At 39.7% G+C, this 18,862-nt stretch overlaps 1 protein-coding gene across 6 annotated transcripts in view; it reads left to right on the top strand.

The window, feature by feature from the left end:
- MAP3K1 (mitogen-activated protein kinase kinase kinase 1) overlaps positions 1 to 18,862 on the top strand; it is a 61,294-nt gene that overhangs the window by 33,685 nt on the left and 8,747 nt on the right. For 3 of the 6 annotated variants that reach the window (XM_083703404.1, XM_083703407.1, XM_083703408.1), the window contains 13 exons: positions 282 to 484; positions 1,812 to 2,012; positions 2,433 to 2,549; positions 3,453 to 3,601; positions 7,874 to 7,995; positions 9,071 to 9,152; positions 9,266 to 9,443; positions 9,933 to 10,217; positions 11,635 to 11,756; positions 13,470 to 13,561; positions 15,299 to 15,488; positions 15,645 to 16,920; positions 18,511 to 18,663. In XM_083703404.1, coding sequence (XP_083559530.1) covers positions 282 to 484; positions 1,812 to 2,012; positions 2,433 to 2,549; positions 3,453 to 3,601; positions 7,874 to 7,995; positions 9,071 to 9,152; positions 9,266 to 9,443; positions 9,933 to 10,217; positions 11,635 to 11,756; positions 13,470 to 13,561; positions 15,299 to 15,488; positions 15,645 to 16,920; positions 18,511 to 18,663 — 3,170 coding nt within the window. Of the gene's footprint in view, positions 1 to 277; positions 485 to 1,811; positions 2,013 to 2,432; positions 2,550 to 3,452; positions 3,602 to 7,873; positions 7,996 to 9,070; positions 9,153 to 9,265; positions 9,444 to 9,932; positions 10,218 to 11,634; positions 11,757 to 13,469; positions 13,562 to 15,298; positions 15,489 to 15,644; positions 16,921 to 18,510; positions 18,664 to 18,862 lie in introns of all 6 variants that reach the window. The other 3 variants (XM_083703406.1, XM_083703405.1, XM_083703403.1) reach the window with 3 other exon arrangements.

Below are 18,862 nucleotides of genomic sequence, written 5' to 3'. Positions count from 1 at the left end.
TATACTTATGTCCAGGTATTCAGACCTTGGTTACCAAGACTACCAATCCCCCATACTGGATCTGGCAGGTTTTCATTTTTCCAGGTGAACATCATCTGCCTGGAGCACACGTTCTTTTGACTTGAAATAGAATCTCATAAGCACTGAGAATAAACTGACAGGTTTTGGTGTGAATCCAGTAAATATTTGTATACCCAGAACTTCACTGTGAATCTTTTCTTTTCTTTTAAGAAGACCTTTAGGTAACCATAAATCACTTCATATCTTTCTTGAAAAGGTAGTAAAACCAATACCGATAAAAGGTGATGGCTGTGAAGCAAACAAAGCAGCAACGGAGCCTGTTTCTGAGGGACAAACAAGTGCTACTTCACCTACTCAGAAGGGGAGGCGGAGCCCTTCTCCTAGCGGTTCCTCTTCATCCTCATCTAGGGCGGTTAAATCGGAATCACCAGGTGTAAGAAGGAAAAGGTTATCTCCTGTGCCTGTAAGTTAAAAGCTCTTATGCATGGGTTGGCAAACTAAGGCCCGGGGGCCGGATCCGGCCCAATTGCCTTCTGGATCTGGCCCGTGGACGGTCCGGGAATTGCCGCGTGGATCTGATTCTGATCATTCGGACTGCTCCATCCCCCCCCCACACACAGCGGTGGCGCCTCCTCCCTCCCTCCTCCTGGCTTCTCCCCGCCCTGCCTAGAGGAGGAAGGGGGCTGGGCTTTGTTGGTGCCAGCCCCTCTCCGGAGCCCTTTTGCGGGCTGCTCATCATCCTGCTGCCGCCCCCTGCCGCTCACAAGACACAGGAGCCGTGGTTGGCTGAGCGCCCCTCTCAAGCGGCCATTTAAAGCAGCCCCTCTCCAGAGCCCTTTTGCATGCTGCTCACCGTCCCTCATTCTTCCCCCCAAAAAAATTATAGTCCGGTCCCCCACAAGGTCTGAGGGACAGTGGACCGGCCCCCTGCTGAAAAAATTTGTCAACCCCTTCTCTTATGTGACAGGGTATAGCCTATTGCCATGATATTTCAAGTATATCTACCAGTGGCGTGGCGTGAGTTGTCAGCACCCGGGGCAAGGCAAGTAATTTGCGCCCCCTAACCCGTGGATTTTAGTAGGGGCAGAGAGCTGTGAGTGCGAGCGCCCCCCCCCCCCGATGTTGCGCCCGGTGCAGCCGGCCCCCCTGCACCTCCCACGCTACACCACTGATATCTACTCCTGTCTATCCATTTTGGTAAGCAGGGGAGATCCTGCTTGCAGGTCTTGGCACCAGCTTAGGTTCAGTTGGCAGCAACTACATAGATGCTGGGATTTCCTACCCAAGAAGCTCAGGCTTCATCTCTGATACTGTAGTGCATTATTGAAGTCCATTTTGTTCCAGCAGATTTTGGAGCAATGGATGTTTTGATCTGACTCCTTTTGTTACATTTCTGTGTCATTGACTGTTTTACCTGCTATCTTGTGTCTATTGCTGCTACTACATTTAATATTCTTTTAAAAAGAAACTTAATGTAAGCCTCTACAGGTGTCTTCATTCTGAACATGAAGGGGATGGCGTGGGTTTAAAAAGTAGTAGCCATAATTTGAATAATGTCTGAGAATACTAGTATAATTTTTTTTATTTTCTGCAATTGTTTGGAAGTGATGGTATCATTTCTGTACTATCAAAATATGGTGGGTAACTAGTAGATCACAAGTTCTTCCTTTACAACTTAACAGATATGACAGACACAGTGGGCAATGTAAAACATTTCTATATTGGGAGAGTGGAGGTTGAATTCCTTTGGCAACGTTATTGGAAGCTAATTGAAATAAATTGGTTATAAGTTTCAGAGTGGACGAATAACACCACCACGAAGAGCTCCATCTCCAGATGGCTTCTCACCATATAGTCCTGAGGAAACAAATCGGCGGGTCAACAAGGTTATGAGGGCCAGATTGTACCTCTTACAGCAGATAGGACCGAATTCTTTCTTGATAGGAGGAGACAGCCCAGACAATAAATATAGGGTATTCATTGGTCCTCAGGTATGAATTGCATAGACCCGGTTTTATTTTTAATTATAAAGTACACTAATTTGAGAAGATTAGAAGATTGAGAAGAAGTTGTAATTACTATTTTATTTTCAATGGCACACTGTAGTACTATTTTCTAGTGTGTGTGTTAATTTCTACTTGTAATGAGTAAGCATTAGAAGAAACACCATCTAAGCATAAATAGTTGTATTAGCTTCAGGTTGGTTATATCTGAGAACAACATAGATGGTTTGCTCTGCCATAAATCATCCATCAGCCCATGGAAGGCTAGCTGTCAGAAATAAACCATGCTTATAACAGATTTGTATTTTCTAAATACAGAAGCATAATCCTAATAACTCTTTAATATAGTAACTTTTGTCTTTTGAAAGAAAACAGTCGTAATAAGCACACTAAAATCTTGGTTTACAGACCTGCAGCTGTGGGCGTGGAACATTTTGCATTCATCTCCTATTTGTTATGCTGCGTGTGTTTCAACTTGAATCTTCAGATCCAATGCTCTGGCGAAAAACCTTGAAGAACTTTGAGGTAGTGTTATCCTGTCTCTTCTATCATGAATATACAATGGTTACTGCAAATACATTAAAGCTGCTAAAATTTACTATTCAGAAATCACACTGTAGTGCTGTTTAAGTTTTGCTAGAGTTACTATGTTTCTGAGATCTCTGTTAATAGCCAACGATACTACAGCAACATCAAATAAGTTGTTTACTGAAAAATTCTCCACCAATAGCCCTCTACTTTAATAGCTGGAAGTTAGTGCTCGCTTAATAGAGTGGACTGCTAGCAGTGGGAAGTGGAATACCATGTTCCTTCTCCACAGCCCTTTCCTTCTTACCTTAACTTCATCAGTAATGATGTTTAACAATTCTTAACATGGTTTCTTGACTTAGCTGATGTCAGTTGTAATGCATCTTGCAACCATGGTGGATAGCGATCGCAGAGTTTCTTAAACATCAATCACATGTGCTCCACCTTAAAAGTAGAGGCGTGGAAGTAAAGCACATAAAGAGAATAGGACATCAATATCTTCCTGCAATTTCTTCTGTTCCTTCTCTGCTTCTACCTAGCAATGTAGATAGATGCAGAAGTGCTGTTAGCTAATGTTAAATTGTTATGACTTTGCTGGTTATGAAAGTGAATCCAGTAAGGATCTGGTCAAAATTCAGGATCTATGTCCACATGCCTTAAATGAAAAGGTTTTAATTTTTGAACATGAGGTGTGATTTTAATTGTTTATAAGATGGATCCAACCATCCCTTCTTGGTGGTAGAGTAGGAAAATATTTGTTTTGTTCTGATATTACTGTGATTTGACAATGTATTATTCCATCATAGTCTGATTGCAATTAAAACTTTGTTTTAAATTAGACATCAGCTTCCAGGAATTAACAGCATAATAGCTACTGTTAATGTTTTCTTCTAATGTTAGGTTGAAAGTTTGTTCCAGAAATATCACAGTAGGCGTAGCTCAAGGATCAAAGCCCCATCTCGTAACACCATCCAGAAGTTTGTCTCACGCATGTCAAATTCTCATACATTGTCATCATCTAGTACGTCTACATCTAGTTCAGAAAACAGGTTAGTAATTCTTCTAAAGAAAACAAATAGTGTTCTTTGAAGTCTTTCCCTTTTCACAGGGAAAGTGTTGCTTTAATTTGTCACATGAATTTTATACAATTCCAAAAGCGTAGCTGTGTTAGTCTGTTGCAACAAAACCATTGCAAGAGACTCCTTGTTCTTTATATAGCGTGATCTAAGTTACAAAAGTTCTGGTATTTATTGTTTGAATGTTTGGGAACAATATTTTTTGTGTTGGCTAGCCAAGTCTGCCAAAAAGCACATTTTGAAATGGAAGTTTGTTGCCCTTTGGTTGCAAAATTATTTTTTGTTAAGAGCCTAGTATATATTAGGTGCTTTATGAATCCACCAGTGACTTCTGAAGCCTAGTGGGATCTTGAAGAGGATCTTTCACCTCTGGAAAGTGAAACTTTATTCTAAAATTTTGTGTAGCATCAGAATAATTAATTGGACAAGAGATTATCAATTTGTGGAATGAATCTGGTTTCACCTGGCCCCAGTAACCTTACCAGATTTTAATCAAGTTACAAGCTAGAAATTTACTCTCAGGAGAAAAGAGAATATTTAGAAGTTCTTTGAAATCGAACTTTGGATCTAAAGAAGCACAAACAGAACTCTGTTCATGGTGCAGCCCCTCCCCCCCCCTCACTGTAGGCCATTACAGTCCTCAGAAGATGCTCCCAAGGCTCGGGAGAACATCCAGAACTGCAAGGGATGTGGTACAGTCCAAGGGGACACTGGAAATGGAGGACACCTTGCACAAGTAGAATTGGCTTTCCATTCATGCTAGGGATTCACATCTAATACTGTGCCAAAACACATGCACTCTGTTACTGTGAATTCTTTGCTCCTTCAAAGCAAAGCCTTTTATTTTTTGTGCCTAACCATTCATTTTGGGACAATTTGTTGGAAAAGGTTTCTCAAGCAATGGGAATTTTCATTTTGCTTTTTTTTTTTTTTTTTTGGTATTAGAACATCTCCAGCTCAAATATGAAAAGTATATATTCACCTCTTAACTTGGGTGCTAGGCTTTTGTGGCTACTGTCCCCTCCCCCCTCACCATCACCGTACATGACACTTCACTGAGTACCATTAGTTTTTTTAAAAAAGCAAATCCCTGCCCCCAAGATCTTAATGCAAACTGGAAGCAGGGAAGTAGCTTCAGTTGGGTGTGAGGAGCAAGGGGCTAAAGCATAGATCCTATCAGAAGTGTTGGGTTTGAAAGAATCAAGAGATGTTTGCCCTGGAAAGGGTAGCTGTTTTATGTAGAAATCACAAAGTGATTTTGTGTGTGAGTGATTCATCTAATGCAAGGGTGTGGAAATCTGAGGCTCTCCATTTGACCCCTGGGACTTTACCCTGGTTACATCAGCTGTGATTTGCACCCTCCTTGAGTGCTTTTACTTTGGTGGAATGTTACCTTGAATTCTAATAACTCCTCCTGGAGGACAGAGCAGGGTCTACAAGTGTGTGTAAAAGTTAGCCTACTGTACACAAGGAACACTTACATCACTTGGTCTGCTCACTTTTGCCTCTGACCCTGCCTTCCATTGACATGTAGCCTCCAGAAGGGAATACAGTCCCTGGGATGAAAAAGTTTCCCCATTCCTATTTTAGTAAATCTGGCAATAGTAGAAATATTTACTGCAGATGATGAAATGCAGTGAATTTTCTAAATATATGAGGAGTGTGAAGCATCCAGCTCCCTGGCCAGATGTGGCCTAAAATGTCATAAATTTGACCCCAGACCATGGCACCTTTCCCCTGTGGAACTCTTTATTGTGCAGCCAGACATTGCAGAAAGCCCCTTTGCCAGCATAGAGCTGGCAAGGCTCCTTGTGCTGCATTTCCCAACCACCTGACAACCGGTTGGCTGTGGAGTGCTTGGAAAGCTATGCGCAAGAGACTCTGGCAGGTGCTTAGGACAATCCATCCTGTCAAATCATCTGGCATTGCCTGTCAAAGTTGGCCCATGGGATGGAGACATATAACAATCTGGCCAATTGGGCCAAAGAGGTTCCCCACCTTTGGCATACACATATCAAATTCCTTTTTGGCCATATGCGTATGTAGTAACTAAACTAACGTTAACCTGTCTTCCTGGTCTTACTAGGTCCATAGTACTTGGGCTTGAAATGCAACTAGTCTTGGTAAATTATTCAGCTGCAAATCTTTTCTTAACTGTTGGGTCACCTTGGTGTATAACAAGAGTGACTAGCCTGTGGCCTGCCAGATGTTGCAAAATTACCACCCCCATCATCTCTGACCATTAGTTGATGGGAGTAGTGGTGGGCTACAAATTAGCCTCCCCTGGTGCATACATTGGGTAGTTCTTTAGAAAATATGTTCTGTAGAATTCTGTTCTTACATTTTGACAACTTGTTAGCAGTATTATTTTTAAAGTAGTGTCATAGAGTATACATACTGTTTTTAAGTTATATGTGTTATTTGTTACCCCGGATGATTATGTACCCATAAAAATCCACAGAAAACTATACAACCTCCATTTGTGCCAGTCATTTGGAGAGCAATATTCTTTATTGATAAATCATGTTCTCCTTATCAGTCATGAGCTGAAATTTTATTCCTCCACATAGTGCCCAGATTTTGAGCTTTTCGTAACAGATGGCTTATAGAGAAAACAAATTCTGTGGACGTCAGAAATGGAATAGGCATATTTCCATTATCTGTATTACAGAGGGCAAAAAAGGTGATACTTTTAAACTTGGTAATCATTTTGCTTATGTAGAGAGTTCTTAAAAGTTTGAGACTGTTTAACTGGACTTAAATGAATTTATTCCATATTTAGTTTTTCTAGGAATATCTGACTTAAGTGTTGGGTGACTTCAATATTGGCACTGACCAAATTGTAAGTTTCCCTTGTTTCGTTTTTAAAAACAAGACACTTGAATTAGCCACTAATTCAGTCTTAACATGGCACCATGTTAAGTTCTTAATATTACCATAGAACCATAGCAAGTGTTTTCCAGTAGCTTCTTCACACGCCACTCCATTAACTTCTAGATGGGAAAACAATGTCATTTGCCCCCCTTGTGTGATTATTCCATCTAGATATTGCCAGAGTACTGTGGGAAGAAAGCACAGGAATGTCATTCTGGCACCACTACAGTAGCCTAAGTGTGGAATTAGTAGATTTTGTTTGTTTATTTGCAAAACTTTTTATACCAGCAACATTTTTTTGAAAAAAAAAAGGCTTTGACCAACATAATACACAATAAAATTACATTCATAAAAAAAGACAGGATACATGAAAAGAAATCAGTAGATTAATATAGTACATAAGCCTAGCTGGATCACCCCCTGGGAAAAAGCATGGGTGAACAGGTAAGTTTTAAGTAGGTGCCAGTAGTATAAGGGCCTGCCTGATGATAATTGAAGGTACATTCTAAAGGGCAAGGGCCACAACACTAAAAGCCCTGAGCTGTAAGATGATCCTGTTTCTGAGATCAAAGCTATTACTATCCAGAGCCTCTTTACCAACATTTCCTACAGAATGATGTATCTGTTCTAGGACTTGCTATATAACCATAGGTAATAGTTTTCATTTTGATACACTGCAAAGTATGGCTTCAAGAAAGAGATTCATCCATGGAAGGCTTTAGGCAAAAGGTGACTTTCTTGCCACCCCTCTCCCCAGCAGTCAGCAACCGACCCCGAAAATCTTATCCTAAGGGTCACAGGCCAGGCTGAATGGAGTGGGTTGTGGTGTAGGAGGTTGAGGGGAAAGAGGGAGATGATGGGAATCTATGTTGAGGCACCCGAGGTACTTCCAACCAGTCTTTCCATGACCCCCACTTCCTCCAAATCCCCCTGACCACACAAACCCTTGATTCAGCAAACTCTCATGATAATTGTGGCTGCATGTTGGGGCAACTGCTGTAGGAGAGGAAGGGGACACTTTCCATCCAGCTCATTTTGCTGGCTGCAATTTGTCAACTTTTCCATGTTACTATTGTAACATACAGTTATTCTTGCAACATACATTACTGAAGAGAAATATATGAAACATTACATCATGCACAATGTAGAAGTGATTTTGATCAGTTACCTGTGTGGTAAAGGTAATATGTGAGCAAGCACTGGAATATACTGCAAACAGTTGCACTGAAAGGTCAACGAGTCACTTGCAGCATGATGGAATGCACCCCAATAAATATATATTGGGACCATTTCTTGCCCTGGAAAGAGGTATAGTAATGTAAATTAAAAGGATTACTCTTTAAATATTGGTACATGTTCTTTTAAAAATAGTATCAAGGATGAAGAAGAACAGATGTGCCCCATTTGTTTGCTAGGCATGTTGGATGAAGAGAGCTTGACTGTCTGCGAAGATGGCTGCAGAAATAAACTTCACCACCACTGCATGTCAATATGTAAGTCACTTGTGATAGTAAATATATGCCTGCATCACAGATGTCAGTACTTCTGCTTCAAATAATGAATATCAAAAGGGACATTTGATATTAAGGAATGGGATTATGCGTAAACTGGGATGTTAGAGGAGGAATCTAAGTGAAGTACGTTCCCTCATATAAATGTGAGGTAGCATTCCTCAGAGTTTTAAGTATAAAGGATGATAAAAAGGTAAAGGTACCCCTGACAATTAAGTCCAGTTGCAGATGACTCTGGGGTTGCGGCGTTCTTCTTGCTCTATAGGCTGAGGGAGCTGATGTTTGTCCGCAGACAGCTTCCAGGTCATGTGGCCAGCATGACTAAGCCGCTTCTGGCAAACCAGAGCAGCACACGGAAATGCCATTTACCTTCCCACTGGAGCGGTACCTATTTATCTACTTGCAATTTGACGTGCTTTCAAAGTGCTAGGTGGGCAGGAGCTGGGACTGAACAATGGGAACTCACCTCATCGCAGGGATTCGAACCACTGACTTTCTGATCAGCAAGCCCTAGGCTCAGTGGTTTAGACCACAGCGCCACCCGCGTTCCTATATAAAGCATGATAGAGAAAAGCATCTTGGTAGCTTTTGTGTCTTAAAAAAAACCTCCCTTACTATGAATGAAAGAGAAGAAAATAATTATAAATAAGAAAATTATTAACCTGTAGTTTTAACTGAGCTGATCAATCAGTTTCAAAGAACTGGGCAATATTGTGATATTAGCCCAGAAACTTATAAAATGTCCAAAATCCAGAAGTAATAGGTCTTTAGTTTCTTGTCTCAACCACAGGATTGGAGGTACAGATATATATATATATATTAAGTGGACAGGTATATAGAGCTGGTATAATTCACACAATACATTAAACTTGTAGAAAAAATAGCAAATGCCACATTTGCTACAGAACTGAATATACAGTTTTCCATGTGACTAGTTTTCCATAGACATGTAAGCTCTGTAGATGTTTCCAAAAACTCAATAGCTTTATATTTTCTAAAATGTCCTTATCATACTAACATCAGTATTATTTATTTTTGTTATTGTTAAATTTTTTAGGGGCAGAGGAGTGTAGAAGAAACAGAGAGCCTCTTATATGCCCTCTTTGTAGATCTAAGTGGAGATCTCATGATTTCTATAGGTAAGGATGTGTTGTACTTGGATATACTAGATCTTCCATTGGTGAGTATAAATATTAAAATATCTGCAAGCTTGCAAACATCTACTCATGGAAACCGTTTTCCCCCCTTACAGCCATGAGTTGCCAAGCCCTGTAGAATCTCCTTCTGTTCTTCGTGTTGTCCAGCAGCAAACTCAGCAGCCTACAGCCGTCTCACCGAGGAGGAGTCAAGATAGTAATTTTAACCTTACTCATTATGGGGTCCAGCAAATCCCTTCTGCCTATAAAGACTTAGCTGAGCCATGGATACAGGTATACTAAATTTCTAAAAGAAACATTAATTAAACTAGCTGCTGGGTATTTTTGTGTTCCTTGATTCCGTTTTATATCAAATAGCACAAACAGGATCGCACCGCTACTGGTTGTGTTATATTCCCTGTACACTTTTATGTACAGGTTTGCATTCTGTGATAGGAGAGGACTTTTTCGGTGTTAGTTCCCTTACTTTGAAAAAAGATTACCATATTTATTGTGTGCATATTGATGTACACCAGCTTGATATTTTATGAGATGGTGATATATGAATGCTTCCAAACAAAAATAAACAGTAATGAATGGAGAAGTTATCTGACACTTCATTACATCTCCCTTGTTTGCAGCTGCTCTGATGGTAGCAGCCTTGAAGAATGCAACACATTCTTCCCTGTGCTACCCCAAATTCAGATGGGATTGCATTTTTCAGTATGAATACTTGAGATCATCATACATGTACTTTTAAGTGTTTTCATGTCTGTCTTTTAGGTATTTGGAATGGAATTAGTTGGCTGCTTGTTTTCTCGAAACTGGAATGTACGTGAGATGGCCCTTAGACGTCTCTCCCATGATGTTAGTGGTGCTCTATTATTGGCTAACGGTGAAAGCACTGGAAATTCTGGAAGCAGTGGTGGAAGCACCACAGGTGCTGGAACTCTAGGAGCAGCTATTGGGTCATCACAAACCAGTATCTCAGGAGATGTGGAGTCCTGCTGTAGTGTCCTTTCCGTGGTGTGTGCCGATCCCGTCTACAAAGTCTACGTTGCTGCTTTAGTAAGTAGCTTCTTTACGAATATTGAAATTTCAAGATCATTGTTACAGTTTAGAGATGGAAACCACTATTTATGCTGTTGCCAAAGATGTAGAATTTGTGATGACAGCAGAACGACTCCCAAATCGTTGGTTTTTTGGTACACTCAAAAGAAACTAATGGCTATGGTCCCATTTGCTATAATTATAGCTACCCATTTCATACATTCACTGGAATTTAGAGCTTGAATAGCACAAACAACCTCTGTGTTTTCTTTCCTCCTGTGTTTTTTAAAGGGAGGTAAATCATGTAAACAGTTTCCTGGTACAAACCTGTATATGCATGGAATTTTTTGATTCTCACAGGAGCTTATGTGTACGGTGAAAGGAAGGAACTTAAGCTGTTCCATCACATCTGCTCCCAGCGAATGTATGAACTGGGGCTTATCTAGGAAAGAATTCAACACAGCACTATGGCAATTGTTCCATCTGTGCAAGTATTTCAGCTTGCCAGATGGAACGATCCCATGCAGTATCCGAAGCGTCTTGTGGCATTAGTACAGTTTTTATTATTCTTATTCTTATTAGAATTTATATACGTCCCTATACATGGAGGTCTCAGGGTGGTTCACAGAAAAGATCAACATAAAAAATCAAAATATATATATAATCAAAATAAAAACAACAACCCGTTATTGAGACCCATTGCCAAATGGTTCCGTTGAAAGGCCAGGGTGTTGAATGTTCAGATAAAATCCATGCATGGATATATATGCTTCGGCATGCATGGAGAAATACATGTTTGAAAAATACAGTGTCTCAAATTAGGACACTCAGTGTAGATTACTGAAGCTTCCATTCCAGGTTTCATATACAAGTGTAAGATAAAAGCTACTTCGCCCAGTTTACTTCTAGTAGTATTCAGTTCTTGGTTAAGCCAGTAGGAAGCAGATCACACAAAAAAATTATAGAAAGCCCAGAGTAACAAGAGTCTGGCTTTCAGCAGAGGTGATAGGTTGCTTCTGCTAAATAGAGCTTAATCAGTTTTCTTTGGAATATCATCAAAAAGGACTTTATATTATGAGGAAGATACATAGTGTGGTCATCCTTTATTATCCATTTCTATCTGGCCTAACACACTGGACTGCTTGCTTTATACTGTACCAAATAAAACACGTAAAGCAGAGTCTCTGGCATCTGGAAGGCTAATAAATTTGTAGGAAAACATGGATTTGTTTTGCTTTCTTACAAAATTTGCCTCTTGTCTACAAAATTGTATCCTGCAATTGATTAGTGTGTTGCAGCAAAGTTTAGAGTGCATTTTTGTATCCATTGACTAATTCTTGTTATTCTTTTAGAACATATGAAGTGCCTGTATAAGGTTTTGTTTTGTTTTGTTTTGTTTTTGCTTTTTAAAACACTCCCTCCCTGCTTTTTCTAGAAAACATTAAGAGCCATGCTGGTATATACACCCTGTCATAGTCTGGCAGAGAGGGCAAAATTGCAACAACTTCTGAAGCCAGTTGTGGAAACTATATTGGTGAAATGTGCAGATGCTAACAGGTATAGTGTTTGGTCTATTCAAACTTTTTACAAATCTGCATTTTTAAAAACTTCATAAAAGATTAAGGACAAATTCATGTAAAAACAAATTTTTGGCTGTTTGTTGATTTATGGTCTGTATTTGAAGTTATTTTGGCCTGGAATGTAAAATTGGTTATACAATGGTACCTCAGGTTACATATGCTTCAGGTTACAGACTCCGCTAACCCAGAAATAGTGCTTCAGGTTAAGAACTTTGCTTCAGGATGAGAACAGAAATCATGCTCTGGCGGTGCAGTGGCAGCAGGAGGCCCCATTAGATAAAGTGGTGCTTCAGCTTAAGAACAGTTTCAGGTTAACTACGGACCTCCGGAACGAATTAAGTACTTAATCTGAGGTACCACTGTACCGTAAAAAATACTCACCAGCAGCTCTTTGAATATTATCTAGGTATATTATAGCTGGAGAATGTTACTCTTAAATTGATACATTGGATTTCATTTTTCCATAACAATTTTCTGGAAAGTGTAATTTTTTCAAAAATTAAGGCTATAATTTTCTTGTCATAGTTGGTTGTGTTCATTATCAGATGTGTCATAATGTTGCACAGTGGATGCACAGCACATCATAAAAGATCTGTGTACTGTCCCACATATGGGTCTGCGCATGCACAGGCAAAATCTATTCTCTTTTATCTTTCCAACTTCTAAAGTACTCAGAGAGAGAGAGAGAGAGTGTGTGTGGGCTCTCTTGGATAACAGGTTGCCTTTCAATTGTTTTTTGCCTCTGTGGGTCTAAGCGACCATCAGATGCTCACCAAATAACTGAGTTCTCACTAAGCCAGCAGTGAGCACTAGCTGCCTTGAAATGGTTGGTTTTGCCTAAGTCAGAGCAGTCTGTTAAGAAAGCAAAAAAGTTTCCACTGACTTAGCATACAAACTAGATCACATAGTACTACAAATATAAGTCCTATAGAAACTTCAAGAAATTGTATGAATTCCAAAACTGATTCCCTAGACCAGTGATGGCCAAACTTGGCCCTCCAGGTGTTTTGGGACTACAACTCCCATCATCCCTAGCTAACAGGACCAGTGGTCAGGGATGATGGAAACTGTAGTCCCAAAACAGCTGGAGGGCCAAGTTTGACCATCACTGATCTGGACCAAAATTGTGTCAGCATGGACAAAGGGAAAACTCTGGCATCTAATCTAGAGCAACAGTTTTGGAAGTTGAAGATGATAGAGCCAACAGAAACTTGAGACAGCACCACTAAAGTATCCATTTAATCGTTTACCAGACCTTCAGTATTGAGGGTATGTATCAGAACTCCCACAGCTAGCTGAGGGAAAGCTGGACAGTTTAGACTGAGTTTAAACAGATACCACCTTAAACCAAGGATGAATAAATAGCCTTAATCCCAGATTTGGGATGGCACTGCCATACAACCAATCCATGGGAGAACAATGGGGAATCCTTACTTTGGTGTCACCTGTTGAAGAACAACCTTGTTTTACTTTATTTAAAGTATATATTAATGGAAGCATGTTGAAATGGGTATTTATTAATTATGAAAATTGCTCCTAATTTTGACCATGCTGTTTTCAGAAATATCCTTGATAAAGACCTTACATGATAGGTTCTTTGCCTGTTGTAAAAATAAAACAAAAACATAGAGCTATACATACAGAATTCATGTGATAAAGACATTGGTTTTTGTTTTTTTGTTTTTTATAGCCGCACAAGCCAACTTTCAGTTTCAACACTCCTTGAGATGTGCAAGGGCCAAGCTGGAGAACTGGCAGTTGGTAGAGAAATACTTAACTCTGGTAAAACTTCATTGTATACTTATTTCTTTAGTACCTTCAGTATACCTAGTACTTTACAGAGTATCATAAGGAAAAAAAGATGTTTGCCTCTTCCTTTACTCAATGGGCTTCTTAGGGCAATAGTAACTATGGATGAATGTGAGCAAACACTGTCACACATACTTTATACAGTTGTTCATAAGGGCTGAAAGATTAATCAAAGACTTCCTACCGTAGATAAGGAGCTTTGAGATGAAATTTGAAGGAGGAGAAAATCTAAAAAAATCTAATAAAAAAAATCTAATAATAACATATGATCAGTTGTTCTAAAGAAAACTAAATTCCAGCGTGGTGGACTCCAATACTTAATTAAGTTGGAAAATTCAAAAATAATCTTATGTACTAGCAGTCGCCAGACCACCATTAATTAAGCCCATTTGATTGTGGAGCTAATTTCTCCCCACCCCAAAGGGTCCAGCAAATAAACACAAGATTTTTTTATTTTGATCCTGCATCTTCATGGCTTTGTGAGCATCCCACTCAAATCATCTTGATTGCCGTTGTTCTGCATAAAGTATCTACTGTGTACTACTGGGTCATACACTAAAAGCAATAACAAACCCAACTTCACAGGTTTGCATTCTAAATTAAGAGCAAAACCAAAAGAAAAGAGAAGGTGTAAAGTTGTAAATAAAATAAAATAAAATAGGTACAACGGGGAAATTAAAAGAAAAGAGAGAGTAAGTGGAGAGAAATTGAAGATCAAAGTGGAATAGGAAGGGAATTTTAGGGGGGCGGTGGAGAGATTAAGCCAGCTGAGTTTTTAAAGGAAGAATTCCTACACATTGTTTCATTAGAAGAGAAGGTACAAGCATTAACTTTAATATATTAGAGAGAAGGTGTAACAAATAAATTGATCTTGGGTGGAAAGTACAGTAGAAAAATAAGGAACTAGAAGACTGTAAAATGATTTAATGATTTTGAATCTAATACGAAGAATGGCTAATCATTGGAGATAATGAAATAGTAGTGTGATGTTGCTAAAATGTTGGTTGAAATACAGTATACAAGTAGGAAAATTCAGAGCAGAAGAGGTTTAAAATTGAGAAACTGGAAGACCAAGGATAAATACATCACAGTAATTGTGTTGGATTGCAGACCTAGGGTTATATGTAAGTTATACTTTGAATAGACCCATTTAAAGGAATGGACCCAAGTTCATCATTACTAAACTTCATTTAATAGAAGTAAACTTCAATATTTCATTACTAAAGTATTGATTCTGTGGCACCTGAATTGGCAGAATTTGAGAGCTACTTGAACACGGTGGTGAATGCAAAATAGTACTTTCCAGTCTTCAATGAATGCACATAGATAGAACTGTGAATATGCTTGTAATGATTTTTGTAACCTTTAAAACATTCATGTGACATGTGAGCTTGTGCTGTGAACTTCAAACAGATGGGATGGAAATGTGAATGAAGGACAAGCCTTTCCAATGTCATTTATTTTGGGAACTTTGCTTACAGCATTAAAAAGGGGGGGGGGACTGGTTCTTCTAATATGAATTCACTTGAGTGGCAAGCAAAAGCAATCAGCACTGGTGAAATTCATGAGTAGTCTGAAAAATTGTAACAGGTTGTAACACCCCCCAAAAGTGACTTGGCTGAAAAGGGGAAGAGCTTCACATAACTTCACATAAAACAATATATTTTGGTGATATATCTTTAATTCTGTTTAATTCTTTTTCTTTTGTAGGGTCCATTGGCATTGGTGGTATTGATTTTGTCTTAAATTGCATCCTTGGAACACAGCCTGAACCAAACAATTGGCAAGCACTGCTTGGGCGCCTTTGTCTTATAGATAGACTGCTGTTGGAGTTTCCTGGTGAATTTTATCCCCACATTGTCAGTGGGGATATTTTACAGGCAGACACTGTCGTAGACAGGTACTACATTAGAAAATACTGAATTTAGAAAATATTTCTTTTACATAAAAAACACTTTTTGTTAACTATACCATAGTTGACTTGCTGCTTTAAATGCTTGGTACGCTTTATTTTTCTGCTGCAGAGACATTAACTCTGCTTTGTGTTTACTTTTAGGTACAAAAAGCTGCTCTCACTGTTGAACTTTGCTCTGCAGTCAATTGACAACTCCCACTCAATGGTTGGCAAATTGTCACGGAGGGTATTTTTAAGTGCTGCCAGAATGGTTGCAAGAGTACCGCATGTGTTTGTTAAACTGTTAGAAATGTTGAGTATGACGAGCTCAACACATTACACAAGGATGCGCCGGCGGTTGATGGCTATAGCAGATGAAATGGAAATTGCAGAAGCCATCCAGCTCGGTATGGAAGAGATGCATTCCGGCGAATGCAGGCGCGAATTTGCACAGCCACCAGTTCCTGATAACTCTCCAGAGTCCACAGAGAGCAATACTCCAAATAACACAATTCAGTTATCAGGGAAAAGTGGGAAAGGTGTGGGTGACAAAAAACCAAGTGCCAGTCCAGAGGACATTTCTGATATGGTGGCTGGTATGTCTCTGGGACTTTCTGTTTCTTCAGGAACAATGGAGCAACCAAAACCAGCCGTTCAAACAAAAGGCAGACCCCATGGTCAGTGCTTGAACTCTTCTCTCTCATCCTATCATTCCCAATCCGTATTCCCAACTTTGTCGTCCCCCACTACGCCATCCGTACCCGCGGGCGCTGATGTTTCTAAACTCAGACCTCAGGGATTTGTTCCCTGCAAAATGCCCTCTGCTTCTCCTCAAACACAACGGAAGCTTTCTCTCCAGATTCAAAGAAACTGTGCTGAACATAAAGAATCAGAAAAACTGTCTCCTGTCTTTACACAAGCCCGGCCTTTGCCATTCAGTCATATACACCGGCCAAAGCCATCTCGACCTACTCCATGTGAAATGAACAAGCCGGGGGAAGCCTCCAAAAACAGCATGACGCTTAATTTAAATGATATATCACAGTGTGATAGCAATAGTAGTAGCAATAATAATAGTGCAGTCATACCAAGTGAAGAGACTGTTTTCACCCCTGTGGAAGAAAAACGTAGCCAGCTGGATATTAATACAGAACTCAATTCCAGTATGGAGGACTTACTTGAGGCTTCGATGCCAGCGAGTGATGGAACAGTCACGTTCAAATCTGAAGTGGCGGTTCTGTCTCCTGAGCGCGCGGAAAATGACAACACATACAAAGATGATGTGAACCATAATCAGAAATGCAAGGAAAAGATGGAAGCTGAAGAAGAGGAAGCTTTAGCTATTGCCATGGCAATGTCAGCGTCTCAGGATGCCCTTCCAGTAGTTCCTCAATTGCAAGTTGAAAATGGTGAAGATATCATAATCATTCAGCAGGATGTGAGTACGCTGGCTTTTGTATTTTCTTAGTCGATGTATATTTACCATTGTACAATGCATTTCTTGTGTTTGATTTGGAAAACCAAAGGAAAACCAGTTTTGCCCTTTAAGACCCAGTGGGTTGCTTCCAAACCATGCCATTCATCTGATGGGGGAGGGAAGCCATTTTCAGCCATTGCCCACTGAACCTGCTCCAGAAGCTGGGGGGCTTCTCAACCAGATGTACGGGGCTACGGGGGGGGGGGGTAGGCAGCTGAAAATGACTTCCTTTCCCATTCCACTGACAGAAGCTTTGCCATCAGCTGAGCAACACTTTTGAAATGAAACCATAATGGTTCAAGGAAGACTCAAACCGTATTTTGGTGGCTATGCATGTCACTATTTCCTTCAGCTAATTTACCTGGCGAAAAAATAGGCATACTTTGTACTTCAACTATAACTGGGTTCTGTGTCCTGTCCATAAAAATAGTTAATTGAAGCTACATACCAAGCTCTAAGGCACATCACTTCATTTGTTTATATATTAGAACTGGGGAAAATAGGTATAGGGAATAGCATGTTATTTGCATGTGGTGGGTGGGGTTTACTGATACCATCAAGCCTAAATGAATGGGGGGGGGGGTTGTAGTAAGCTGAAAGAAGTAATTAGGGTAGCAATGAAAGGAAGAGTGCTCTTTGAGCTCAAATTGATCATGCATGGAATCACAACTGAATATACAAAATGCAAAATAGAAGTAGGACTGAAATCTGTCTGATGGGCATTATCTTGCCCAGAGGTGAAATACCTTGAGGTCTGCATTCCTACTCCCTTTGCACTCTATGGAATTAGATTGCTTTAAGACAGGAATTCAGTATTTACTCTGTGCTAATTTGGTTATCTCTATGTGGATGCTGTCACTTACAGTACATGGTTTAGTCATTAGATTCAGGTGACACTTGGAGTTGAGAAGATTTCTTTTTCTGTTCTGTTCTTTTTGGTGAGGGGCAATAAAGTTAATTGTCTTGCTTCCCAACTGGTGTGTCCTCTAGCCTTCCACAATAACCTCCACCAGTTACCAAGGTACAAATGTTTTATCAAGGGACCCCACCCCCTGTGATGCATACCAAACACTACAAATGTTGAAGAAATAAAAAACAAACATACATGTAATAGCAATTCTAAACTATACAGAGATCATCTACTTGCTGGTACATAGTTTGCAATTTTATTCATTATCTGTTACTGGGAGAGTATTGTTTCTTCAGTGGTTCTCTAGAGGTTTCTTAGACTATCCTACTCCCTCCATTTGTTTTTTTGTGTTACTTTTTTGTCTTTACAGTAAGAAATATCTCATGGTGATATTTCCAAATGTAAGACTTTATTAAGCGAGTAGTTCGAAAGTCAAACATTAGGACTGGTTAGTTTTTAGAATTTGAACAAAACCCTATATACAGGTACTGAATTTGTGCACCCCATGGTCCTTAAGAAACTTGGATATAATCGTTGTGTTTTGAAATTATTAGGATGTGTGTCTTTTTTTTTAATTATCCTTTTCTTGGATAACATTGGGTGTTAATGGGTTCATAGACAGCTATTTGTTTAATTTCCAGACACCAGAGACGCTGCCTGGGCATACCAAAGCAAAGCACCATTACAGGGAAGATATAGAATGGCTTAAAGGTCAACAAATTGGCCTTGGTGCCTTTTCTTCATGTTATCAAGCTCAGGATGTTGGAACTGGGACGTTAATGGCAGTGAAACAGGTAAATGTTCCTCTGTTGTGATGTGAAAGTTTTGTCAGCATTAACTTAATATTCGGAAAAGAAAATCAAGGTAGTGCAGAGGTCTAGAAAGATTTGTCCTCAGTTATGCTAGTTCTGAAAATTTTGACACTGGTTTCTTTTACACAAATTCTGCCCAACTTAATGCCTTAAGATAGGAAAGGACTTGGACTATTGGAGG

The sequence above is a fragment of the Podarcis gaigeae genome, assembly GCF_964106915.1.
Source record: "Podarcis gaigeae genome assembly, chromosome: 11".
NCBI lineage: Eukaryota > Metazoa > Chordata > Lepidosauria > Squamata > Lacertidae > Podarcis > Podarcis gaigeae.
The sequence above is the reverse complement of the archived record's forward strand: the minus strand, read 5'-3'. Positions and strand labels throughout refer to the sequence as shown.